General features: G+C 50.0%; 1 protein-coding gene across 2 annotated transcripts in view; it reads right to left on the bottom strand.

Annotated features, from left to right (window-relative positions):
- The window catches only part of MVB12B (multivesicular body subunit 12B), a 170,797-nt gene that overhangs the window by 78,777 nt on the left and 64,301 nt on the right, over positions 1 to 27,719 (bottom strand). For both annotated transcript variants that reach the window (XM_047768418.1, XM_047768420.1), the window contains exon 6: positions 26,277 to 26,399. In XM_047768418.1, the coding sequence (XP_047624374.1) occupies positions 26,277 to 26,399 (123 nt within the window). The remainder of the gene's footprint in view (positions 1 to 26,276; positions 26,400 to 27,719) is intronic.

The following is a 27,719-nucleotide window of genomic DNA, read 5'->3' as shown; positions in this document are numbered from 1 at the left end:
ACCCAATTTACAATTTTACGAGTACGTGCCTGCGGAAAGCAGGGGGAAAACCTGAAAGAGCGTGGCGGATAGGAACGCAGCGGCTCGTGCCATGAGGAGTAGCACGGAATGGCAAGCAACTGCGTAGCACCTACTGTGTGCAGACTCAACAATGCCCATCAAAGCCACCTGCTGCAGCCCTAGAAATGATCAATTTTGGGGTCATTCTATGGCCCAGGGAACTGAAGCAAGAAGTAGATACTAGAGAATCAAGCCGCCTGGCTCCTTTGTTGCCCAGCTACGCGCACGTCCGGGTCTGAACTTGCTGCCTTGCTGGGGCATCAGGCTGGGTCTGGCTGCCACGCCCTGGAACTGCCCCCCCTGCTGCCCCCGCGCCCCCTGCTTCCCTTTCCCTTGCAGAGGGTCCCGCCCCGCTCCTCCGCTGACCTTGGAGCCTTGCAGCCAGCAAGGGCTCTGACTTAGCGCTTCCCTCCCTCAGCCCCTTCCCCAGGCAGCCTAATCCTCACCTGCACCCCGGGTCTCACACACCAGCCCACCTCTCCAGACTGTCTCTTGTCACTGCTCACTTCTCCCTCCACCAGGAAGAGTGGAAGTCTTGTAAATCTCCGAACAAGCCATGATTTTGCATGCCTCAGTCTGGTTTTTTTTTTTTTTGTTTTTTTTTTTTGGTGTTTTTGCCTTTTCTAGGGCCACTTCCCGTGGCATATGGAGGTTCCCAGGCTAGGGGTCCAATGGGAGCTGTAGCCACCAGCCTACGCGAGGGCCACAGCAACGTGGGATCGGAGCCTTGTCTGCAACCTATACCACAGCTCACAGCAACGCCGGATCGTTAACCCACTGAGCAAGGGCAGGGACCGAACCCGCAACCTCATGGTTCCTAGTCGGATTCGTTAACACTGTGCCATGAGGGGAACTCCGCCTCAGTCGGATTCTTAATCCACGTAGTTCCTTTCTCCTCCTCGAACCTCCATTTCCTCCTTCCCTCCTCTCCACACTCCTGCTTGCCCTTCAACACTCCACCTGGTGAAGCCCTTCCCAGGCTTGTCTCAGGCTGGACAGGTGTCTACATGTTCTCTCTCACTCTGGTCATCACAAGACGCTGCTCTAAAGCAGGGCCAAACCTCATCCATTTGGTACCCCATTTTCTAGGACAATTTCTTCCCCAGAGTAGACAGTCATTGAATAGATGCCTGTTGAACAAATCAAACCCCAACCTTCTGGGTCTTTGTGGACACGAGCTGTTGTTGCCTCTCTCATGGCACCTCTGCCTGTGCGTCTGCTCGGTTAGACTCAGGGGGTTTCTGGGAGGCCCACAATGCACGCACCCCACCCTCTGTGCTACAAAGAGGTGTGGCGTCAGAAGCTGGTGGGGCAGCAACCAGGAAGTTACAGGGCAAAAAAGAAGGAATTACTCACCACGCAGGACGATGTGGGGTTGATGCAATACAAGGGAAATTAAAAGACAATTCAAGTTGCAGGCCTGACTCTTTTACAGACTAATTGCTCAAGAGGAATCTGTCAAAGTGAAATCAAGCTACCACAAACTCCAGCTGCAGTGGCTGATGGAGAGCGGGGACAGGGCAGCTTTCAGAGCACAAGGCAGGACGGCCCCGACCAGAGAGGGCTGTAGGGAGAAGGGTCCCTATGCCACAAACAGCTGCTTCTGCATTTTTACTTCTATTGGTCCTGCGCCCAGGGGAAGAAGGGACGCGGGAACAGGGTGGTGAAAAGGCACATCAAGCCTCCCATTAGTAAGAGTGGACAGTTTGGGCCGAGGGGACAGATCACCTGTGGCTAAATCAAACGAAGGAGTCACCTGCCGAAGGAGAAGTGGCCCAGGGGTGCTTGGCGTCCGACCCACCTGACAGTGAGGACGCATCCGCAGCACAGAACTGGGATGTGGTGAAGGACAATTCCTATTCTGCTTCTTCCCTGGCATTATTTTAAGTCCTGCTCAGGAGGCCTCACTGCGGGACCCTTACAAAATGCACCACGCCTTCCCTCTGCATCAGGATGAAATCTCCCCTCTGACCCGGTCTTATTCCAAGTCCCTGGACTCACATCCTCCCACCTCCCTGGCTGTGGGGTGGTCCCCCTTCCCACACTCTCGCTCCTGCTTTGGGGCCTTCACACCTGCTCCTTCCCAGCTCTTCTGAAGAGGACTCCCCTCCTCGTCAGGCCGCCTTGGGAAGCACCCGCCTCCGCCTCCGCCTCCGCCTCCGGAGGCTCTCTCAACACCTCAGCACCCACCCCCTCCATTCGGCCGAGCCCTCCCCCCTCTACAGGATCGTGGATTTGTTTGTGTGTCACCAGAACATGGTCTTTGTGACACTTTCTTTTTCCAACATACCCTCAGTGCCTACGAGTACCTTGAACCCAGTGGACACTTAAAATATTAGGGAGAACCTGGTAAGATTACCTAATGCCACGGGGCGAACAGATGTAACCAGAGATAATATGGGGAAACTTACAGAAAGGCTTCCCCCTCATCTCCTGGCCTGGTTAACAGTTTGGCAATGCAGCTATCTCTGATTCCTGGATATCTCAACCCAAATAAGAATTGCATTTGTCGTGGCATTACTTATAAAGCCAAAAAAAAAAAAGTATCAAACTATAGGGGACTGCTTAAAAAACTATGGTACAGCTATCTGATAAACTCCGTTACAATCATTTAGAATATGTTCGAAGTCTAAAGGCCTGAGCCCATCCCCATCACCACAGCATCTACTGAGACAAAACAGAAAATCCTTATTTTTACCCTTGGAAGTGTCATCAGTTAACCCAACAGTCTCCGGCTTATTTCCCATGGTCTGACCGTCTCATGAGAGAAAGGAATGCCCCCACTTGTGACTGGATGTTACTGGGGGAGGGAAGAAAGCAAAAGCAGACACTTGGGTAGACCGCTGGCACTGAATGCTCAGTTGTTCCGAAGCACCTAAAGGCAGAGGAGTGGCAAGAACGAGCAGGTCCTCGGTGGCATCGAGCAAAGCAGAGAAGTGCACGGCTCTGATGCTTGCTGGTGCCGCTTCGGACAGCGAGTCACTTCAACAGGCCCCAAAGCTGCTGCTCACTCTGCGATCACTCTGGACCACTCCAGTGCTCCAACACAGTGGGCTTCAGATTTGATGAGCGTTCATAAAGACCACCAGCAGACCAAGGGCAGGTTACCCCCAAACTCAGGAAACTGGCTCTACCTAGGGTGGCACCTGGAGATGAAGAGCCCCCAGTACCAACCCCAGGAGGTCTTGGACCCCTGGAATAAGGGACTGGCCATTAGAGGCCAACAATTTCTGCCACCTGACACAAATGATGGATCAGTATTCCGAAATCCGGCTCAAGAATTCCAACTAGGGAGTTCCCATCGTGGCGCAGTGGTTCATGAATCCAACTAGGAACCATGAGGATGTGGGTTTGATCCCTGGCCTTGCTCAGCGGGTTAAGGATCCGGCGTTGCCGTGAGCTGTGGTGTAGGTCACAGGCGCGGCTCGGATCCCGCGTTGATGTGGCTGTGGTATAGGCCGGCAGCTGTAGCTCTGATTAGACCCCTAGCCTGGGAACCTCCATATGCTGCAAGTGCGGCCCTAGAAAAGGCAAAAAGACAAAAAAAAAAAAAAAGAATTCCAACTAGGATGGCCCCTAAATCCTAGGGGAGTTTACCAAGCTTTCCTCCCTGTCCCCTGTCCCTGGCACGGCCTAGAGGGAGCAGGGCACACCCTGTGAGCCACCACGTCTCTCTGCAGGGGGACTGGCTGATCTGTAACAAATAGGGCAGCACCGTGTGTGCTGCCGACCACGACTCTGGCTAAATAGATGCTGAGGGAAATTTCATTTTTTTCCCCCAAGTCAGTCTTCGGCACCTTATTCAATTAACATGGCCACTAAGCCGCAGACAGCTCCATATAAAAGCCCTTCAGTTATAGAATACATTTTATTATGTGACAATAGTTGCCAGCACGATTTATTTCCTTTGATGGGATTCTGCTTTTTCCTTGTTAATTTAAATCTGTATTTTCTAGTGCTGATTCCAGGTCTGTGTGAATTTTTAAAATGTTACCATTAATCTTCTGAACCCAGTGGCCACATATAATGAAGACGGCTGTGCCCAGGCAGCCGTGATGCCCGCTATCCTCTCAGGCTGTCAGAGGGCAGCGCGGAGGGACCGGCGGCTGGTAAGGCAGAGGCGGATGCGTGGTTGGAGACAGACGTCACTGCTGTCTCCCACCCCTACACACCCCTACACCCCGCACACGCACGCGCGCGCGCACACACACACACACACACACGTGCACGCCTGCGACCAGCAAACTCTGTGGCATCAGGTCCCAATTTCCAGTCTGTTTCTCGGCTGCTTTAACACCAGCTTCTGGGGCAGCGGTTTTCCCCGTGTGCTCCAGAGACGCCTGGGGGTTCCTCAGACTCTTCCAGGGAACCCGCAGGTCACCACTACTGTTAGACTACTACTACCTCCTTTGCCTTTCCCCCTCTCATTCTCTCTCAAGCAGGCAGAAAACAATTTCCAGAAGCTATGGGACTTGTGAGGACCCCATCACCCTGATGTCTCTGCTTAGACAGTCGTGTGTTTTACATTCTTCAGTTTTCATTTTTAGCGAGGTAAAATAAAGCCAAACATCACCCGCATAAACAAAAGCTCTTTTGAATCCTCTCCTGCCCCCACCCCCCAGCAAAATGGAATCCTCTATTTTTTTTTTTTTAAGACTATAAAAATCCTAGACCAAAAAGGTGGAAAACCACTGTTCTAGCACAGCGTGTTGAATGTAACTCCACAGGAGACTGGACATGCAGCCAGCGAAGCGGGGCCAGACGTCTGCCTGCGCTAAGCCCGGGTCAGGATGCTCCTCAGACACAAGCCGCCTCTGATCGGAATGACGGACTGCTCTGGATATCTACGCGGTACCTCCCCCGAATAACGAGAAATAACATTTGCTTATTCACTTGCACTGGTGCAAAGAGTCAACAGTTGAAAAGACCTAAAAGACTGACAAAATTCTAATTCCGAGGATGAAATGATCCATGTCCTGAAAAGATCCCAGGACCACATGACTTGGTTCGGCCAGTGGCGGCTCCAGCCTGCCTCCGGGTACCAAGGTCCTACGAAAACGAACGAGAACAGCGGAAGATAACGAAGATTCAGAAGATTACCCACTGAATAATGAGCACCCAAGTGAGATGCGGGGAGGGAAGGAGCAACTCACACATCCTGCCTTTCAGCCAACACCCAGTCTAGAAATACACACCCTCACGAGGGCCTGTAAAGCAATGTCACACAACAAGATTAAAAGAACATTATCCGAGGGGGGGGAAAATTTGCTGTAGGATGTAGAAAAAGTTATCTGCGATGGAAATAAGGCAGAAATAAAATCTCAGAAAACTGAATCAGAGGTGTCATGGATAAGCCCCCCACGACGTTCTAGAACTCAGAAAGAAAGAAGCCAGAGACGACACAGGGATGGAGGGAAACATGGTCAATATGCAGGACAAAGACCAACCCAAATATTCATGGTGTTAGAAACCAGAACAGTTAAAAGAGAAGCAAGAATCAAAAAAGGGTTGAAAGCTTGCCTGATTAAAAACAAATACAGAAGCCAAGAGGGCTTCCAACATTCCAGGCAAAATTAATAAAGAGACAGCTAAGTAAATCCTGATTTCAAGACTACCTAATTTCAAGACTGAGTGGAAAGCTGGAGTAAGCAAGGCAGGGTGGTGCTGGCGTAGTCACAGACATATGGATCAAGAGAACAGACGGAGGGTCCCAAAAAAGACCCACACATAAACGATCCACTGATTTCCAACAAAGGCGCCAAGACAATCCAATGGGGAAAGAGTAATCTTTTCAACAAATGGTGCTGGAACAACTGGAGAGCCACGTGCAAAAACATGAAAGAAAAGAACCTAGACGCTTTACCTCACACCACATATGCATATAAAATGGCCCCAGGGATTCGCAGAACTACTCTATCAAAGAGGAAAGGGAAGAGGTAAATTATTAAGAGGTCCAGGGGTTTGATTCATTTTATTTATATGCATCTGGATTGAACAGGCATAGCGTGGCCTCTTCTAGAAGAAAACAGTGGAGTTCCTGACATGGCTCAGTGGAAACGTATCTGACTAGCATCCATGAGGACACAGGTTCGATCCCCGGCCTCGCTCACTGGGTTAAGGATCCGGGCGTGGCTGTGAGCTGTGGTGTAGGACAGCTCTGATTCGACCCCTAGCCTGGGAACCTCCATATGCTGCAGGTGTGGCCCTAAAAGGGTAAAAAATAAAATAAAATAAAACAAAACAAAAAATACATAGAAGAAAACAAAGAAAAAAATCTTTGTGACCTTTGTGGCAAAGATTTCTTAAATAGGACACAGAAAAGCACAAACTATACCAGAAGAAAAAAAAAAATCAACAAATTGGACTTCACCAACATTTAAAACTCTTGTTATTCAAAAGATGCTGTTACAAACATGGACACGCAAGCCACGGACCTGAAGAAAATATCTGCAAACACATACCCAATTTACAGCTGGGTATATACAGAACTCTTATAATCTAGCAGAGGACTAACAACCCAAGTAAGATAAGACCAAATGATGCGAACAGACTAACTTCATTAAAGAAAATATACAAACGGTAAATCAGCACATGAAAGAACGTTCAACACTACGAGTCATTAGGGAAATGCAGATTAACACCATGATGAGCTATAACTACACAGCTTCTGGAAAGACAAAAATTAAATACCGACTGTAGGCAAGGATGAGGAGCCGGGAGAACCCTTGTGCGTGGCTGGTAGGAATGCAAAATGGTACAACCACTTCAGAAGACAGTGCGCAGTTTCTGACAGAGTTCAAGGGTATCTCTGGCACAACACGGTCACTGCACTTGCAGATTTTCAGTCAAGAGAAATGAAAGCACATGTCTGTACAAAGGTTTGTACACAAAGGCACGGAGTGGCTTTATTTGTAAAAGTAAAAAGCTATAAAACAAACCAAGTGTCCAATGACAAGTGACTGGATAGACACACCGTGGTCCCGCCAAGCAGTGGATCCCAGTCAGCAGACCCGAAGGAACTAAGGAGACATGCAAGACGGATACATCTCAAGGGAAGTATGCTAAGTAAAATAAGAAAGATGAAAAAGAGTACACAGGGTACCATTCCATCTGCATAAAATTCTGGAAAATGCAAACTCACCTACAGGGTTGGAAAGCTGAAGAGTGGCGGCCTGAAGAGAGAGGACGTCCTACGCGGGAGCCCAGGGCAACTTGCGGAGGTGGTGGGGACAGGCTTGGCTTTGGTTACGGTGTCACAGCATATACGTACGTCAAAGCTCATCAAATTATACTTTAAACATGGGCGGTTTATTGCATATCAAGTAAAATTTGGTAAAGCTGAAAACGTCCCTGATCTTAAAACAAACAAACAAACAAACAAAAACAAGTCCTAAATGAAGAAGACAGTGGCGGGGGAGCTCCCAGTATGCCAGAAAAGGCAATGAAGAGAGAGCCAGGATGCAGCCTGGGAAATACTGACGGTGACTTTGGGCCCATCCTCTGTCACATTAAACGCTGAGGGCCAGGGAGCCACAAAGTCAGGAGGGGACGGAAGCTGAATGAGTGAAAAATGCTTGAATCCCAAGCTGTCTTTTACATTCGAAGCAAAAAAGATCAAGCCCCTTCCCCTGAAAGAAACAGCCTAAAACCTGCTCTGGGTGATTCAAAATCAAGACCTAAGAAGGGGGGAAGTAATGGGACAAAAGGACCAGCATTTCCTCTTTCCCTCCAGAAATCCAGCCTGAGGAAATAATCTGAAACATGAGAAATGACTTATTTAAGATAAAAGCAATAACGTTTGCTGACATTTTCGCTTACCCTTCACATGCGTCACGTATCCCCACCCGGATCCTACAAGTAGGCACTGAGATCAGCTACTGGACAGAAGGTCTCAGAAAGGAGTTCCCGTTGTGGCGCAGCAGAAACAAATCCAACTAGGAACCATGAGGTTGCAGGTTTGATCCCCGGCCTCACTCAGTGGGTTAAGGATCCAGTGTTGCCGTGAGCTGTGGTGCAGGTTGCAAATGCAGCTCGGATCCCGAGTTGCTGTGGCTGTGGTGTAGGCTGGCAGCTGTAGCTCGGGTTCGACCCCTAGGCTTGGGAACCTCCATGTGCCATGGGTGCGGCCCTAAAAAGCAAAAAAAAAAAAAAAACAAAACAAAACAGAGAGAGAAGCTCTCAGGAAGGTTCAGCAGCTTGCCTGAGGGGACACCACTTAGATTTGAACCCTGATGGGGCAAATCACAAAATTCAGCTCTGAATCATGATGCTCTACTTAAAAACTGGAAAAAAAAAAAAAATTCTAAGATGCCTGATTCAGAATATTTAACAGACGTGAGATGATGTTGGCACTGGGGGAGGGTGCTTCTACCACGATGCTGAGTGAGGAACTCAGGTGCAGACTTTGTGGGGACAGAGATCTCGGCTGCAGGAAGAGGATGAAACTGGGTCCTTGTGGTGGCGTTTGTAAGCTCCAGGAAATGGGGAAATGCTCACACTGACGCTGGCAGGGGGGATCAAGAAGAAGGAATGGGCCAGACATTTATATCAAAGACACAGCTATTAGGTCAAAACAAAAGAGAACAAGACAAAACCAAGTTGCAGAATGATGAACGTAAACCACACACACACACACACACACACACACACACACACACTGTATCTCTATGGGGACACATACACACATACGCCCCAAGACAAAGGGGCTGGAAGGATGTGCCCCCTCATAGCAGTGATGGCCCTGTGCCAAGGGCAGGACTAGGATGCGGCACGGATGTGGGACCGGGATGTCATCGTGGTGAGGGTGACAGAAGTCTCTGAGGTCAGAGTGTGGATTTTTTTTCTTCCGCTTTTTCAGATGTTAATTTTTTCAGTGAGAAATGCTTTTGCTTTTTATGAGAAAAAACAACTGGCCAACACTAGGAAGAGAACTCTGGAAGGGCGAGGGAAGGCATATGAAAACATCCTGCACAGTACTTGGTGCTAAAGGAGTGTCTTGTTTCCCAGACACATGGTTGCTGGTGGAAAAGGACCAGAGATCATGTGCAAAGAAAGCAAAGGAATTGGGGGAGGGTGGAGGAGGAACATGCAAAAGCCACAATAATTGGGTTAAGGTGGTCAGGGGGAGAAAGAACACGGCAAACAGCTAAATGAAATTCCACTTAATTCCTGCAGAACACCGTTGGGAAGAAGTCATCTGTGACACACAGCTTCTGTGCCAGGTGTAAGGACGTGCTTAATGAATGCCATTTAATGAAGAAAAAGGCTCTTATAAAACACCTGGCACAAGCAGGGTGAGGGAGTTACAGGAAAGGGGACCTCTGCTGCACCTGCTGGCATTTTAATAAGCACCTTCTAGAGCATCCGCTCTCCAAGGCTGGTCAACAGTGTCAGAACGAGGTCCCTGACCATTGCCCACTCTCGCTGACAGTCTGGGAAAGCTTATTTCTTAAGGACCATATGCTCGGGTATTGGATCGCTCTGGAAGGTAATTAAAATGAATTATTTTCAGCGGCAAGGGCCTGACCAGCACTCGCATCCTCCTCAGACTTCACAGCCGGGATTCCTGCTCCAGCTCCCCTGTGCTTCCAAACTGAGATTCTGAGTCACCAAGCAGATCTGTGCAGACCCAGAGAGGTGAGAAAATACTGCACTTTTCTTGTAATTTGGTTCTGCTAAGACCAAGAATCCGTTATTTTAATGACTCTAGGTCCTCAAATATTTTTAGGTGTGCCCATTTTTTTTTCCTCACGGGTGGGGGAGCCAACCTCAGAGAGAAAAGTTCACTACCCTTTCTCATGATGTGAGAGGCACTCTGCTTTGTTTTGTTTTGTAACTGATACCAGCAAAGTCAAGGAAGGTTTTATAAAACCTAAAATGGACCTATTTCCTTTGCAATAGTTCACTATCTCAAACCTTCTCGGCCCAGACCCGAAACTAAATTCCGAGTATAAGCCAATCGATTGGCGCCATCCAAGGGGAGATGGACCATGGGATCAGCAGATGCACAGGGCTGCTAGAATCAACACATGGGGACCCGCTCAATCCATCAGCTTCTTTTTTCTTTCTTTCTTTTTTTTTTTTGCTTTTTAGGGCTGCACCTGTGGCATATGGAAGTTCCCAGGTTAGGGGTTGAATTGGAGCTACAGCTGCTGCCCAAGCCACAGCCATGGGAATGCCCAAACTGAGCTGTGTCTACGACCTATACCACAACTCACTGCAACGACAGGTCCTTAAACCCCTGAGCGAGGCCAGGGATTGAACCCACATCCTGATGGATACTAGTCGGGTTTGTAACCTGCTGAGCCACAAGAGGAGCTCCAGTCTGCCAGCTTTTCATTTTAATCCTACTATACGCCAAGCATTGTGTTTGACCCTGAGATAGCTTTTTACAAAATGATAACCACATCTTACTGAATGAATAAACCAGTCTGAAGAGACTACATGCTGTATGATTCCAACTCCGACACGCTGGAAAAGACAAAACTGCAGAGACAATAAAAAGACCACTAGTTGCCAGGGGGACCTGGGGGCGGGGAGAGAGATGAACAGGCAGAGCCCAGCGGATTTTTAAGACCGTGAAAATACTGCTTGTGACACCATAATGATGGACATAGGTCATTATACATCTGTCCAAAGCCACAGAATGGACAACACCAAGAGTGAACCCTAAGGTAAACTATGAACGCCGGGTGATTAGAACATGTCAGTGTAGGTTCATCTTTGGTTTAAAAAGAAAAAGAACCCTTCTGGTGAGGGAGTGATGCTGATCACAGAGGAGGCTGTGTATGTGTGAGGGCAGGAGTGTGGGTGAAAGCTCGCTACTTTTCTATTTCGTTATAAACCTAAAACGTCTTTTTAAAAAATAAAGTCTTTTCAAAAGGATAAGAAAAAAAAAAAAAAAGCCCAAATAAGACTCATATCGTTCCCCTTTACATGTATCTACAAGTAAACTGAAACACATACACAAATCCCCTGTATCAAAAAGCAAAAAGCTCTAAAGATACACAAATACAAGGCTATAAGGTTATACACTTCAACTTTAAAACAGTGGCATAAAACAAAAGAAACATCTGCTGAGTGCCTCCCAGGAACCAGGGACCCCCCTGGGCCCTGTGAGGTGTCCAGGGCCACCGGGCCCTGGTCCCACCTACCAGGAGGGAAGAACGTGGTCAGGGAGAAAGGACATGCCAGAGCGACGAAACGGCAGTTCGAGAGGCAAGACGATGACCTGAGAGATGTCACAGAGGAAGAGGGGCGACAAAGGCTTTTGGAGTCAGAGAAGTGGGAGATCGTTTCCGATCCATGGCTGGGAGCGGCTTTCTGGAAGTGGGGACACTGAGGCTCTGTGATCATCTGTGACTGTGACCGTTACCACTCCCTGGGCACGGGCACTGCTCTTCACGCCTCACTCACCTCTAACCTTCACAAGCCAGCGGGGGCCTACAGGGGGGAAGAAAGAAGGTTCCGAAAGGTTAAGGAACCTGTCCAAGGTCACACAGCTACAGCAACTGGCTGAGCTAGGATCTGCGTTTACGCTCTTTCCACTATGCCATGTTCCTTTCCCGAAACAAAGGAAGCACAAAAGGACAAATGCAGACTTGTTTGTTCATCTTCCACTCAAGCCACCCATTTGCCATGATCAATGTGACTTCAACCTACCAACCTGACTATATAATGAGTTTTCCTCATGGGCAACACACACACACACACACACACACACACACACACACACACACTCTCCCTCCCTCTCTCTCTCTCTCTCCAACCCAGGAAGTCACTCTGCACTGGACTAGGAAAAAAGGCTGCCGCTGGAAGACTAAGGAAATCACAATTCCAAACTCCCCAAGTTCCTAAACACATAACTTTAAAGTGTGTGCGGCTCGACAGCATATGGCAAATCAATTACTAGTTTAAATCTTAAAACAAAAACATGGCAAGTGTGGTGCAGAAATAATCAAGAACAACGCTTCCGTTTAGATTACAGTGGGCCACTAGAGTTTTGAATACAATTAATCATCATTCCAGGCAATGGGAAGCCATATTGACACTTATTCCTAATTTGAATATTTAATTAGGGTGAAGTTCTTCATCAAATTACCGCAGAACTGGGATAAAGCCTGGAAGACTCACACAATTACTACCTTAACCCCTTCCCAGCTGCTCACCTGCGGGGAAGACGCCTGAGCCCAGCCTGACGTGGTGGGGATTCAGCGGGGAGGGCTGCTGACGGGCGCTGGAAGGGGCCAAATGGTGGCAACAGAAAGGTCTAAGGGCCTGAACGGCTTGTGATCAGAGTGAACTCTGAAACGAACCCTGACAAAGAGAAAAGTCACACGCCTGAGTGCCCACTGTGTTCCCCCCATTTGGTTCCTGCAAAGAAGGTATTCTTATCCCCATTTTGCAGATGAGGAAACTGAGGCTCAGAGGAGTGATACAACCCACTCAAGGCAACACTGCTTGAGAGTGGTATAAAGAAGGTCAAGTTACTCACCCCCCCCCACACACTCCGGTACTTGGACTCACCAAAAATGACAAAGAGATGGAGTTCCCATCGTGGCTCAGTGGTTAACGGATCCGACTAGGAACCATGAGGTTGCGGGATTGATCCCTGGCCTTGCTCAGTGGGCTAAGGATCTGGCGTTGCCGTGAGCTGTGGTGTAGGTCCCAGATGCAGCTCGGATCCCGCGTTGCTGTGGCTCTGGCGCAGGCTGGCAGCTACAGCTCTGATTCGACCCCTAGCCTGGGAACCTCCATATGCTGCGGGAGCAGCCCCTAGGAAAAGCAAAAAGACAAAAAAAAAAAAAGAGAGAGAGAGAGACAAAGAGAACACTTGGTCATTTTTGCCGACAAAAATTTTGTCGGCAAAAATGCATCTAAAGCTGTATTTTGGATATTCTGCATCGTGCAAATGAACTGGAGGGAGAGAGCAACCAGAACCCAGGCCCCTTCGAGAAGCATTCTAACATTCATCTCTTGGATTCAAAATGCACCACTGGGCTCCCCAAGTTGGGACATGGCAATGATGCTGTGGCCAGCTGCTCAGGAGACGGCCGAGGTGCGGGGCAGCCAAAGGCTCAAGGAAACGGCTTTGGATGGCAATGTTGCCACCTTGACCGTGTACCAGGGAGCCCACGGAGGGGTCAGTACAGAACACCACTGATGTCCAAGGGGAAGGGGAAAGTCAGTAACAAGACAAGAAAAATGTGAAAATTTTTTTTTTTTTTAACTTTCAAAATGGCAAAGGCTCAACCATAGATCTCTAACTACCTATCAGTCTGGACAAGGTCCTCTTTCTCACTATATGAAGACTTTTATGGATATTTCACAGACGCCATGTGATTCTGCAGGACCAAGACGAAGCTATTTTCCCACGCCGTCTCCCCACAGGACCCCAGGATGGACGAAAGGCTGACCTCGCACCCTGCACCTGGCCACGGTCGGTCTAGAGATCTTTCTCCCTCCAGACTCAACTGAGGTGCTGAGAATGAGGGATGGCCTGAAATTTCTGATGAGCGATCTTCTCTTAGTAGAGATGAGTTCAATCACCCTCTGGTGGACGGTGCCGGAGCTCCACTCGCCAGGGCTGCCTTTAGCAGGAGGCGGGTCAGGGGACGGCAGGAAAGAGCTGCCCGCAGCCCCAGGCCCGGCCCCCTGCCTGGCCGCAGTGGCAGCGGGAGGCCCAGGCCCAGCAGCCCCGCGCCGCAGAGCTTGCTCGTGGTGGGAGCAAATGGCGTCGGGAACTTTGAAACTTTCCTTTGTATATTACATCGATCCATAGAAGAAAATCTCTTTTAATGAGGAGTGATGTAGTTACAAACTCTCCAGAGCCATAATTAGAGCAAACTAATTGAAGTTGTGTTTTGACACACTTTCCAAATTCACGGGTGCCGGATGACATATTCACAACACTGCTGCTGCACAACCATGGCGACGGCAAAATCATTAGGCTAATAACACTTATTTGCATTCTTATCATGCCGGCAGCTCTCCTTTAAATACTGTTTCTACTATTGCTCCTTTACTGTAAGTTTCCACTGAAAGATATTAACAGTAATTATTAGTACTTTAGTGGAATTTTAATGTTAAAGAATAACAACCTGCATTAACATCCGTCGAAGGCCGATGCCTTTCCTTCACCACCACGGGGAGGTTTGGGGGTGCTTCTTCCACCCCCACCCCGCGACCTGATGGTGACACAATTTCAGCTTCATTTAGGATAACCGCTCAGAGCCCACCCCCAGTGGGATCTAAAGTCTGGGTTTCTGAACTATTCTGTTTCAAATGTTTGACAAGAAAAATCTCTCGCTCGCTAAGTACATTAAAATGAAATAGTTCAGGAGAAATTTTTTCCAAGTAGTTTTTAAAAAAAAAAAAAAAAAAACCAGCAATTTACAACACGGTCTCTGGTAACAATACTAATGAATTCCAGGAGGACGTGCTTTGAACCACTCTGCCACCACCCTTTCGGTGATGAAAGGCAGGCCCGGAATAACCAGAACGTGAGAAAGGCCGGCGCGGGTGGGGTGGCCTGATCTGTCAGTGGGGAGGCCCTGTTCGCCACCAACAAGGCCAATTTTTTGGATGCTTAACTCACTCACACACAGAGAGGAAGACGCGACAGTTCTAAGTAATGGTTATTAATGACTCCCTCCTCTAAAGTGACAAATTACTTCTGAAATTTAGAATTGAAGAGGTATGAAGAGTGAAGGGAACGTGACAGGCGACGCCGGCAGCGGGGCGTTCCTGCTTGCTCGACGGCGGCGAACAGCCCGGGCCTGGAACACGAGGAAGGGCCACGGCCCTCGGCTGCAGGCATCTGGCGGTTCCGCGAGGGCTATGACCAGGGCCATCGCCCACCGGGGTCTGGGAGCACGTCGAGTCAGGGACCAGCGTCTCGCCCGCAGGGGGCGCCGGTAAGGTCGGGGTACGCCGTCATGGGGAGGCCAGACCTGGTCCCAGCCCTGCCCTCCCCACGTGCCCGCCTCAACACGTCCCTGGCCATGGCCCCTCCGTGGAAACTGAGGGTTGGGCTAGACAGTGGCTCAGAGGAAAGGCTTCTGTGATAACTTGGGATCAAGAAAAATAACCGCCATGCCATTCACCTTTCAAAATTCAAGAGAAAAGGAGGGCACAGAACGGCAGTGTCTTAACTAAAAATGGGCACTTGTGTAGAGTTTCCAGCTATGCAAATAGATGTTTCGGGATGGATGTCTAACCTCAACTGGTGAAGATTTAATTGAGTGAAGAAAATGCTTTCTTCGAAAAATGTCAAAGACTGTACTCCTTTAAAGCTTGCCGTCTCTTAGGCTACCATCCTTGGGTCAATCTGCTACTTTTCAAGTCACTGATGACTCAAAAAACAAAAAAGGGGAAACTGACTTTCATAGCTGCAGCAACACTCCAAATCATGATATTTATTCCCTACATTTAAGTTTTATTACACTTGAACCGTGCACTGCCAAAACACCTCCTCTGTTATAAAAGGAATGAAGAGAAAAGCCCGGCCTGGGACTGAGGGCACCACATTTCCACTCCAGATGATCTAGTCCCATCTTATAAACTGAAATATTTAAAGAGTCTCTAAACCTCACTGACCCTACTTTTAAAAACAAGGAACACATGGGCACCGCTAGCTTTTCATCTTCTTCCAGCCTACTAAAACATCCGCTTCTCCAAAATGCAAGGGTAGCAGGCCTGCCAAACTCAGATTCATGAGAGGCCCCCTGCAGGAGAGCAGGGCGGGCCGGAGTCAGTGGCGGGCACAGAACCAACCAACCCTAACAAAGAAGCGAAGGTTTTTCCCCTTCTTGCCTGATCACTCTCAAAAGCCATGGAAAACAATTTGTTTAGCAAAACAAAGTGAGGACGAATTAGGAGGTGGCCTGTGGGCTCCGTCTGGGAGAGTTTAAGGCTGTATTTGGTCCTGGGTGTGGCCGTGCCCCCGGCTCAGGGGACACAAAGGTGGAGGGTCCTAAAATTCAGGACGACCCGAGGTTCCCTGAAGGCAGGGAGACCGGGATGGAGGGGGGGACCTGAGCTCCAATCCCGGCCCCTCTAAATGCCCTCACTCTGCTCTCAGGCAAATCACCGTCTCTCTTAATTTCCGGTTTCTCATTTCTTAAAATGACGACACGATTACTCACCTCACTATATGGCTGTAAAGATGAAAACAATACCTATGAAGTATTTACACAAGGCCTGGCACAAAATGCTCGAAAAACTCTAACTATGAAATCATAACGATGAGAGTGATAATTGTACTCATTCTGATAATTATTAATATTATTATTCAACTGGAAACCAAACATCTGTTTGCTGCTCAAGAAGGGGTTTAAGTTGAATGCTACCCTACCTACGGGCAAAAGCCCCACCCACATAAATCCTAAAGGCCTTTGAAAAACAGTTACAGCAAGCAAAGGATTTTATTAAACATCCAAATTAATAATTGAAACCCTGCCTTGAAATAGAACAGCAGCGGGGGTGCGGGTGGGGGTGGGAGCGGGGGCAGTAAAATCCTAGGAAATTTCGCTTAACACTCATTTTTACTTTGTTTGGCGGCTAGATTTACACTGAGAGACCCAGGTGAAATATTCCGTAGAGCTACCTGCAAATAGACTGTCAGCTTCCACTCTGATAAAAGGTAAAATATCCTTCTCTAAATGGTCTGGTTCACAGAACCGACCCTAAAGTGAACTGATAAATCTGTTCTGACACATGGAAAACTATTTTCATAATCCTGAAAAAGGCCTCTCTCCAAACCCCGGAGCTTACACCCACTGTGCAAAGAGGCCTCGCACACGTGCACACTGGGCCCGGGAGGGGGTCCCATCACTTTTATAACCCTGCTTTCTGGGACAACAAGAAGCACACATAACCACCAAGAAAAATAAGACACAAAGCCACAGAAATTACAAAGATAACACATTTACAAGCAGCAAATACCTTGTCGAAAGTCTGATGTGTGAGAGTGAGAGCAGAGAAGGCCCGCTCAGAGGTGGAAGCTCTATTGACTACTAGTCAATTCTTCATTCAAGAGAAGGTCCGACTTCCCAAGAAGCCGTATTAAAAATTAATATCTAAAAGTGTAGCAGGCAGCCTAAACTCATCATTCATAGCTAACAATACCAAACTACATTCTAATGAAATTTCACCTTCAAAATCACGCTGACATCAAAACGACGTTGGATGCTCTTGCAAAGGCAGTGGCCACTTTGTGACACAGGCATTTTTAAGATATTCAAATGACCGAGCTCTGCAGGTCTCTTTCACACTCCTCTCATAATCACCAGAATAAATCAAACCGCTTGTAAGCCTGCTTAATCACGGGCTTTGAAGCCGTTTGAGGGGACCCTCTGAGGTATGGCCCCCACATGTTCTCCTCAGGCATCAACCACAGCTCAAGTGGACTGGCCCCCAGCCAGTGTTCACAAGTCTCCCGGAGAGGGTGTGAACGCAAGGCGCCCCCCCCCCCCCCCCCCCCCCCAAAGCTGCAGGCTCTGGGAGGGGGCCTGGAGAAGCTGTGTGGGAAAACAGCCGGGACCCCTGGGACTCCCCTCCCACCCCCTGCTGGCCCTTCGAGCCACCTGCCCTGCTCCCCAGTGCGTCTATGCCCTGCTCAGGGACAGTCTGCAAGCCAAAATCTGATACCGAGGAGCTGTGTGACCTTGGGAAAGGAATCTAACCCTCCTGATCTCAGTCTCCTCATCTTAGAAAGGAGGGAAAAACAGTACTGAACTCACAGAGCTGTTACTGGGATTAAACGAGTTCTTATCTGTAGAGCACATGCACAGCGCCTGACAGCCAGCGAATGCAATATAAGCCTCGGTGGGTTGGACGGGGGGACGGATGGATAGAGGGAAGGAGAGATGCATGAATGTATGAGACCTGCTCCCTTGTGTCTAAACCAGCTCACATCATACTCCAATAAACATTTTCTGAGTGATGCCATGCGCCAGGCACCTGGAGTTCAAAGGTCCCTACCACTGGGGAGCCACAGATTTTTCACAGAACACTGACTGTAGCCAATGAGATGGCACAGCTGAAAGTATGTGCTAAGTTTTGATACACAGTGATTCAATATTATCATCGTTATTTCTGTGACTAGCCTTTTCAGAGGCTTTAAAGGAGAAAAAGGTAACATGAGAATCCCTGTCATCAATAAGCTAGCAAATCTAGTCATAAGATCAAATACAAATACACACGGCAGTGACAGGGAAACGTGAAATGCCAAACTGCACGGTGCAGGCGACTAGAGGAGACGAAGGCGGAAAATGACAGGGCCGGGCTCTCTAGAAGAGGCGAGGGGGGAGGCCAGGTCTGCAGGGCGGGCGGGACCAAGCCTCAGCATTCTCAAGTCCAGTCTGCCTCTGTCAGGAGGGCAGGGGCTGGCACACCAGGGGAGGCACACAGCGACTGCCAGAGATGGATCTGGAATGAGGACCGTGTGCCCGGGAGCCAAGAGGAGACCGATTCACGCAAGAGGATGTGGGAAGCAGGTCAGGTAACAGGAAGCTGGTGAAGGCTCTGGACAGAAAAAAAAATAACGTGTGCTTGTGAGAAAACCCCTACAGCATCTGCCAGGGAACCTAGGGCTTTAACGCTCCAGGCGAAGAGTGTAAGCGTGGGCCACTGAAACGAAATGATACGGGGCCCCAGGAAGCCCAACCTCTAACCTAAGTCCGATCTTGTGTGCAGCTCTGGTTCCTCCTCAGCATTCTTCAGAGACACCCTGGCTGGTACCTCTGGTTGGAGTGGGTGGAGGGCACCCCGAGCAGTGAGGCCGATTCCCTCCAAAGCACGGTGCACACGCTCCTGCTCCCTGCGCTGGACCACAAAGCTGTGTCTTCAAAGGAGGGACACACCAAGGAGGAGGATGAACGTGTGTGTCCTGTCCTCAGAGCTTAACACAAATGTCTGTGGGTTTTGAGTGAACGAAAAAGAAGACTAATTCTTCCAAGTAAAGCCAGACCCACAGTTGTGCCTGGACAGAGGGGCAAGGGTCTGAGCCCCACCCCCACCCCCAGAACAGCAAGACCTGAGCTTTCCCTGGCTCATGTAGCCTCCAGCCATCTCTTGCTACTGTGGAAGTGGAGCTCAAAACCCATGGCATAAACTGTTTACTGTTGGGGGGGAAAAGAAAAGTTACTGGAATCAGCCCTGGGCCTTGCCTTCTAATCTTACCTTGATGTAGGACACGTATCACCCTTCTCATAAATGACAGATCTTTATTAAACAAGAGCATTCAGCCCTAAAATAAATTCCCTCCAATCCTCTGGGCTGAGCCTTCTCCTAGTAAACCTATGAAAGAGGAGTAACTGCCCCCTGCCAGAGGCAGGGAGTCGGGGGACAGACACCTTGGCAGCAAAGGGAAAACAGCCTCCCCGGTCTGGGCAAGCCTGGCCTCCCGTTCAGGTCCTGCCACAACAGGGCAGGTGACAGATATCACCTGTGTCACCTGTGGTGCCAAGGCCATCTTATAACCCAGTGCTGACAAGGCAGCCCGAGGATTTGCGGCTGTCAGCTCAGACAACAGGACTGCAGCCAGTGAGTCCCCGCTCCCGGCTTGTTCTGCGGGTGGATCAAGCAGCACGGTTGATCCTTCATCCGCAGAAGGTGGGGTCGGGGGGCTGGGACGAGGGACGTGGTGGGGACGAGCCTGGGCGTGCATGGCCGGAATACCAGATCACCGTGGCGGCAGGGTGTTTTCTCTCCTGTACGAAGAGCCATTAACCTTTTAGATGACAGCCCTGGGACCGGAGTGACGGAACGATTTTTGAGGTCAGCGAGGATCTATGTTCTCAAAACCTGACACCGACATGCAAAAGTTGTGACTGAATCCTGGTGTCCCTGAGAGGAAGACTAAGTGCATGTGACAGATCATCTGCAATCAAAATGCCCCATTTCCCAGAGTATCTGTCACAGATTGATAACATCCATGCAAAAAGTTAAGTACAATTATGTCTGTCACTAGGAAACATACTTCGGAACCTGTGACTGACAACTTGCTAGGAGCTGACACGTCACCGAAAGATTACTGCAACAACTCGGAGCAGCGCCGCACGCCTTATAAGGGAAGCTCGGCCCCAACTGACTCCGGGGAGAGGCTCCTGGGAGTCGGTGCCTCGAGGGCGGAGGCTGCAGGCAGGGCTCCAGCACCAGGAAAGGCTCTGGGAGGGAAGAGGACTCTTTCTCCCAGGGGTTACGGGGACAGTGTCAGTGGAGGGTCACAGGATGAGCCCACGGCCCGAAGTCCGGGGAGCAGACTTCTGGCGGCAGTTTCTCGAGGTGTGCAAGCCTCAGCACCCCGGGGGGCAGGTGGGGCAGAGCCAGCTCCTGCAGCCACGGGGTCCACCCTGGCTCATGTCCGCAGAGCTGGGAAATGCCCCGCAAATCCCAGCGCTCTAGAGTTCCAATGACTTATTTCAGCTGGACTCTGAAAGGGACAAAAAAATAAGCGCAGTTCAGCTCCTGCGTGCCCACACTGGGATGGAGATGCGGGGCAGCAGCACCGCCCAGGGGCCTCGGTGCCCTCCATCCCGGGCAGGGCGCCACGGCAGCCACTCCGCAGGCCTCCAAGCTCTGTCCCCACACTGGCGCTGGTGAGCAGAAGCTGCACGGCTCCAAGTCAGAGCGGGAGGAAGCACTGAAAAGGTCGTGAGCAGGCCCAGGCGACAGACCCCCCCCCCCCCGGAGCTCCCTGGAGTCACTGTGGCAAGGAATCTGTGGCCCTATCATGCGGGTCTGCTGAACCTGGATTTCTGGGGGTGGAGACGGGGAATATGATACATTTCTTCATAAAGCTTAAGAAGAACCACTGAAGGTCTGACTACTGCCAGCAGTGGCATGCACGCGACCTCTCAGGTCATCTTCAATGCCAAGGGGATTTTTACTCTTGGGAAGCTCTCTTTATTAACTTTTTTTTTTCTTTTTTTTTAAATGTTAAGCCCAAGCCTAACTCCTTGTAACTTCAGCCCACTGGATCTAATTTTCCCAATGCCCCACCCCACCTGGAAACACTTCTACCTCCCCTTCTGCACCCTGGCCATTTAGACACCTGAAGCCCGCTGCTGCATCACAACTGAGAGCAAAACTCAGTGATTCCTCACACTCGAGTTCAATGCTTGATTCAGGCAGCTTTTACCAGGGGGTGCATGGGGTGAACATGACGCTCCCGGTGCACGCGACAGGTGCAGGCTGTGCCCCACTGTGAACTCCAGGCTGCATCCATGTAACCCAAGCTCGTGCCCGGCCCTATCACTTCACACGAACTGCTGCTAAGCCAGGTTGCCTCACTCTGCTTCCTGTGCATTGATTTTTGAACCTCGTGGTGGGTGGGGGTGGGGGGGTGCCGTCTGTTTTCGCCCATCACCTTTCATCTCCTGCTTGCAGCCGGGTGTCCCTGCTGCAGAGGAGATGTGGAGTATTGATTCTGTCACTCAGCACATCAGCTCTCCCTAATGACTCTGTGTCATCTGCAAATTTGATAAGCATGCCTCTGATGTCTTTATCAAGCCACCGGTTCCACTGTTTAGCAAGCCGGGGGCAGCAGTCCACCAGGGCCCCTCATTCAACAACGCTCCAGGGCTACTGGGGCTCCAGCAAATGCACGTCCACTTGCCTCGCTGAGCTTTGCCAAACCTTGGTACCGGCAGCAGCAGAACCTTCTGTTTCCAGCAGAATCAGAGTGAGAGCCAGTGTATAAGAGAGGAGTGGGGCTGCCCTGGCTGAAGTGGGAAGGGGCCTCCTCTAGGTGCACCTGCCCCAAGGCGGCAGCACAGAGGAGAATCAGAGGAGCCCGGACCCAGGGACCCTGACGTTTGCCCATACACACCCGCCTGGAAGAGACATGGGAGCGTGGGATCACACCTGAGGCCCAAGGCCAGGCCCATCCTGCGGACCAGTGTGCGTGAGGAGATGCGCAGAGGAAGAAGCTGCACTGGCGCCCAGAGAGAAAACGGAGGCACCCAGCCCCCAGAAGAAGTGGCATGCCCTCTTCACGTGGACACTGTCAAGATTCCACAAATGAGGCACAGATGTGTGTGTGTGTGTGTGTGTGAGAGAGAGAGAGAGAGAGAGGGAGAGAGAGAGAGAACAATCCACTGGATGAGGAAGAGGAGCTCTGCCAACACATCTTATTCTGCCTTTTGCCATGAACTTCAAACACCGTGTCCAATTCACAGGATATGGCCAAGGGGCCTGCCCATCCTGAAAGGACCACCCTGAATCTGGCCCTGGGACCGGCAGTCTCTGCAACAACAGGGAAGAAAAAGACAGGAAGGGCTCATTCCGAGGGGTGGTGACTGCTCTGGAAAGAGAAGGTGGTTCTCTAGGACGTGAGGTCCTCAGGTGATGACCCACCGTCTCTGAAAAGCTCCACCAACTGCCCCTTTTAGCTGAAATAAGCTGGGGATGACAGCTCTCAAAAAAAATGGCAGAAATTCTTTGAACCAAAGAAATGGGGGCAGAGCATGTTTTATAGCTTTTGAGATAGAAGCTCAAACTCAGGAACGCAACAAGGTCTGCTACTGGCCCTCCCTGGCTCTCTTCTGCTCCCCCCAGGGACTGGCTGGGGAACCCGCCTGCCCGTCTTCCCAGCCTCCCCCAACTTTGGTCAGTAGAGGGCGCCGCATCACCACACTCTCACTCCAGCCTTGGCTTTGCAACTTGATCCCCACGTCCACACAAAGACCACAGTTGAAGTATTTCTTATGCTTGTGGTTTAATATTACAGGAGAAAGAAGCAGCAAAACACAAACTTGCTTTTTTACGATGTGATATCACCTATGTAAAAAGCACACAGAAAAATGACTTGAAGGAAATACTTGAAGGAAATACAGCCAAAGGTTATGAGCCTTCGGAGATGGAATTTGGTGTTTTCATTGTTACTGAAATTGTCGGTTTTTTCCAAGCTTGCTTTCCTCTCACAATCAGAAAAAGCTGAGGAGTCAGGGACTCAGCAGTTGTCTGGGGGCGGGGATGAGGAGGCTGCAGCACAGGGTCTGAGGCTGCTGGAGAAGCATTTGCTGCAAAACAGAATATACGCCTGCATCTGTGCTGAGCTCTGGGAGGTAACACGCACTGGACACAGTCTCTGCCTTCAGGGAGTGTAGGACATGATCGCAAAGTGAAGGTGCAAAGGCTGAGAGCACTCCACAGGGCGGCGGGGGGAGCCTGGCACAGGCACAGGGCATTCAGGGAGGGCTTCCTGGGAGAGGGGGCATTTGAGCTGACGTCTATGTAGGGGATGTGAGACACACCTGATTCACAGGGGTCCACGTGAGCAAAGGCGCAGAGGCACAACACAGGAAGGGAAGAAGAAGCTACTGGTTCAAAGTTTGAGGCTTGGGGACAAGAGGGAGAAGACCAGTCCTGAGAGCCAGAGGTGGAGATTCTGTCCTATAGGCCACTGAGACCCCCACAGCAAACGCAGGCCTCAGCCACAGCTCAACACCAGAGAGAGAGGCCGTCAGATCCCTCTGCTGGACGGATTACAGAGATCTACAGCCTCATGGAACAATATACCCATCATTTCACAATGCTTCAAAGAAAAAAAAATTTTTTCTTGTCTTTAGTTCCAGGGCTAGGGGTCAGATCAGAGCTGCAACTGCCAGCAGAAGATCCGAGCTGCATCTGTCTGTGTCCCACACCACAGCCTGTGGCAACGCGGGATCTTTAACCCACTGAGTGAGGGCCAGGGATCGAACCCGCATCCTCATGGATCCTAGTTGGGTTCTTCACCCACCGAGCCACAGCGGGAACTCCTTCAATGAAAAACTTGAATAAATAATCAGCATTTCACTTTTTTAAAAATCAAAGACACCGGCCAGGAAAAACAAAAGAACATTAAGAAATGAGGAATTGGGAGTTCCCGTCGTGGCGCAGTGGTTAACGAATCCGACTAGGAACCATGAGGTTGCGGGTTCGATCCCTGCCCTTGCTTAGTGGGTTAACGATCTGGCGTTGCCGTGAGCTGTGGTATAAGTTGCAGGCGCGGCTTGGATCCTGTGTTGCTGTGGCCCTGGCATAGGCTGGTGGCTACAGCTCCGATTAGACCCCTAGCCTGGGAACCTCGATATGCCGTGGGAGCGGCCCAAGAAATGCCAAAAAGAAAAAAAAAAAAGAAAGAAATGAGGAATTGGTGGGGAATCAGGAGGCTCCTCGAGGTGTGTGGGCCACCTGTAAACTGCCTCACGGTGAGAGAGAAGAGCTTGGGACACACAAGTGGTTTTTACTGGGAAGCATTGGTGTGACATTCAATTATCCTCCCGCACCCTGGCTGACTTAACTCAGTCAAATTAGAATACATTTTATATTGACTATTTTGACATTTGTTTTATTTGGCAACTAAAACAAAACTGATCCAATTTCCTTGCAGCTACTGTAAACCATAAACTGGTACAAGAGGTTATAAAATAAGTAAGCCTTCTGAAGCTCGTTCTGCTGCACTACCTTCAGTTCCGCCCGGCGGCCCGGGGCTGGTTCTCAGGTCCCCTGGTGACCACATTCTCACGGTGACCAGCAAGCTTCTGCGGAGAGCACGCTCTCTGCCTTAACTGGGAGAATCAGGGCTCTTTACCTCACAGAAAGTTAAAACCTGCTCGTGCCTATTTCTAGGCCCTTCCAAACCGTATGAAGACAACAGGGAGCAGCTGTAACCTGTCCAGGGCTACGGGCCTGAGCACAGGGGATGGTGACCACGGCGGTGACGGAGCTCTGGGTGGTGGGCAAGGAGCTGGAAAGTGCTGAACGGAGCTGGGGGAGCCTGGTCTTTCTAAACCAAAGGCACTTCACTGCTCAACCCTCATCTCTCCTCACACCAAAGTGAAACCGAAACCTGCCTCTGAAGTTTCAGGCGATGCCAGGGGCAGTTATGCTTAAGTACTGCTCTCTGCCTGTGAAACTGCCACGAGAAAAGCCCAGATTGTCCTTCTGGAGGAGGGTGTCCCCAGGGACAGTCCTCTGAGCTGCCGGCTCCTAACAGCGGCCTTCCTCCGAGGGAGGTGGCAGCCCAGCTGTGGAACAGGGGGCAGAGAAGTCGGCCACCCCACCAACTTCTCTGCACTTGGTGGGGGGAGGGGGGGTGGACGGTGGGGCCCCCCATAATGATTTCTGTCCCATTCCTGAGCGATTTTGTTTGTCTGTTTGCCCTCGTGGAAGCTTTGACACCCATTCTCATTTATGTTACCTCCACCTCCAAATGGCACCGCCTCACCAATTCAGACTTTTTTTTTCCTTCTTAGGGCAGCACCTGCAGCATATAGACGTTCCAGGCTAGGGGTTGAATCAGAGTTTCGGCTGCCAGCCTATACCACAGCCACAGTACCACCAGATCTGAGCTGCATCTGCAACCTACACCACAGCTCACAGCAACACTGGATTCTTAACCCACAGAGCGAGGGAGGCCAGAGATCAAACCCGCATCCTCATGGATACTAGTCAGATTCACTTCTGCTGCACCACAACGGGAACTCCAATTCTGACTTGTTTTATTTACTTTTGTTAATTCCTTTCTCAAACGAAATCTATCACTGTTCATTCCTTGTTGTCACAGGATGGCTGCTAAGGATGCAGCAGTTTTGGGATCTGGCCGCGTTCTCCGCACTGCCTGCTTCTGTGGAAGGTGCCGAGACCACCTCCACCTCTGCTGCAGCTGAAATCAGGTAAGATCCGGTGCGGAGACCCGTTTGCTCACCCAAGTTTCTTTGGGGAAACAACTATTAAAAGAACACCCTCTGAAGAACTTCACACTATCCTCTGATGCTCAGACTACTTACTTCTTAGTCTGTAACTCGATGGGAAAGGAAACAACGAGAAAATGAACAAAATTATTCACCACCCCTCCTGGAGTTAAACAAGCTACAGGCCAAGGCAGAGAAGGAACTCCATCTTTCACGGCCAGGGTTCCCAACCGCGTGGCTCCAGACATGTCTCTGCGGACAGCTAGGAGCTCTTTACAAGAGCGAGCCTGTTTTTAAGCTGCATATGCTGCTGTCTTAGAAGCCTGCAGAACACAAACAGTAGAAGGCAGAACGGTCTTTCCGTTCGTGTAATGCAAGGATGTCTAACTGGTTCTGTAAAACCGCTCGAAGGCGCCCTGCTTCTGCAGTGTTGCAGCAGATACGAAGTGGGGGTGTTCGACAGTGTCCTGCACTGGGGCCCAAGACCACAGGACTGTCACACACACAACAGCATGGGACGCCACACCAGGGCCTCACCTGGGAAGGTTGGGGGCTGGGGTGGGAGCAGCCGATGACTGCGACGGCGTTGTGGGCTGAGAGGAGTCATGATTTCTTGGTACTCTGCCCATTCGGTACCAGATCCCCATGCTGTTCAGTTCCCTTGAGGAGAAAAGAGAAAGCTTCATGGCACCATTTAGCATAAAATGACCTGAGCAACACAGCAAAGCAATTCACGTAAGAGAATTAGGGCCTGAAACATGGGTTACATACCCTCCCTTTGAGCTCTGGGTGTCACAAACAGATCAGAGTGTGACGTAAAGGCAACTGTCCCAACTGGCCGCCTGTCTGGCCATCTTCGTCCCCTGCCCGGGACCCGCCTTCCCACCACATGCTGTCACCATCTTCCTTGGGTCTCAGCCTGCAAAATTCTTTTTATTCTGCCATTTCATTGTGGGTATTTATGTGCTTATCAAGTTCTTTGTGTGGTTAGGGCCAGAAGCAGGAGCCTCGCCCAGCCCCGCCTCGGGGATAAAGCTCCTGTCAGCCTCATTCTCAGGGTCAGTTTGGGAGGCATGTGCCCCGAGGCCACAACATGGGTGGTCACAGAAGGGCCTGAGAGACGTTGTGTCAGGGTCGTTACCTGTCCTGCCCCACACCCCACAGTCACGAGCGTTTGTGCAACAGGTACACTCTTAGGAGTTATAACAGGATTATTTTAGCCAACTTTTCAACTGCCTGAGAATTTCATGTTGGGATGTAGAGGAAGATTCTCTCTCCAAAAACTGAGAACCGATTCATTCAGTGGATACTTCTGGCAGCTTCTTCTTAGTACACTGCGGGGATGATTCTGACCCAGGCATGTCTTATGAGACAGCGGACTCCAATCAGCGGCACTGATTTCACCACCTCTTGGTCACGGCCATGGTCACAGCCATGGTCAGGCCTTGGAGGAGCTATTCCCAGTCTGAGGTTTCTGTCTCCCCCAGCTGATGACCCCAAATGTTTGCAAAGTAACGTGTGGAATTGCGCCCATTTTAAAGAAAAAAGAGTTCTGAACACTGAATTCTCTTTCCTTAAAAACGACACTGGAATTGCCCTCTGGAAAAGAATTTTTGCCCCAAGGTGAAACAAAAATATACTTTATTTAGCAATCTTTTAAAAATCGTACAAAGAAGATTCTAGTTTTGTTTATCAAGACATAGATGGTAAGAATCTATTCTCTCATGAAGAAGTTCCCATCATGGCTCCGTGGAAATGCTTCTGACTAGCATCCATGAGGACGCAGGTTTAATCCCTGTCCTTGCTCAGTGGGTTAAGGATCTGGCATTGCTGTGACTGCGGTGTAGGCCAATCCCTAGCCTGGGAACCTCCATATGCTATGGGTACAGCCCTAAAAAGACCAAAAAAAAAACACAAAACAAACAAACAAACAAAAAAACTGAATACACATCATAAGTGAATATATACGATGCATGTAGC

This window comes from Phacochoerus africanus, chromosome 2 (assembly GCF_016906955.1).
Source record: "Phacochoerus africanus isolate WHEZ1 chromosome 2, ROS_Pafr_v1, whole genome shotgun sequence".
Classification (NCBI taxonomy): domain Eukaryota; kingdom Metazoa; phylum Chordata; class Mammalia; order Artiodactyla; family Suidae; genus Phacochoerus; species Phacochoerus africanus.
This window is presented reverse-complemented; position numbering and strand designations above follow the sequence as displayed.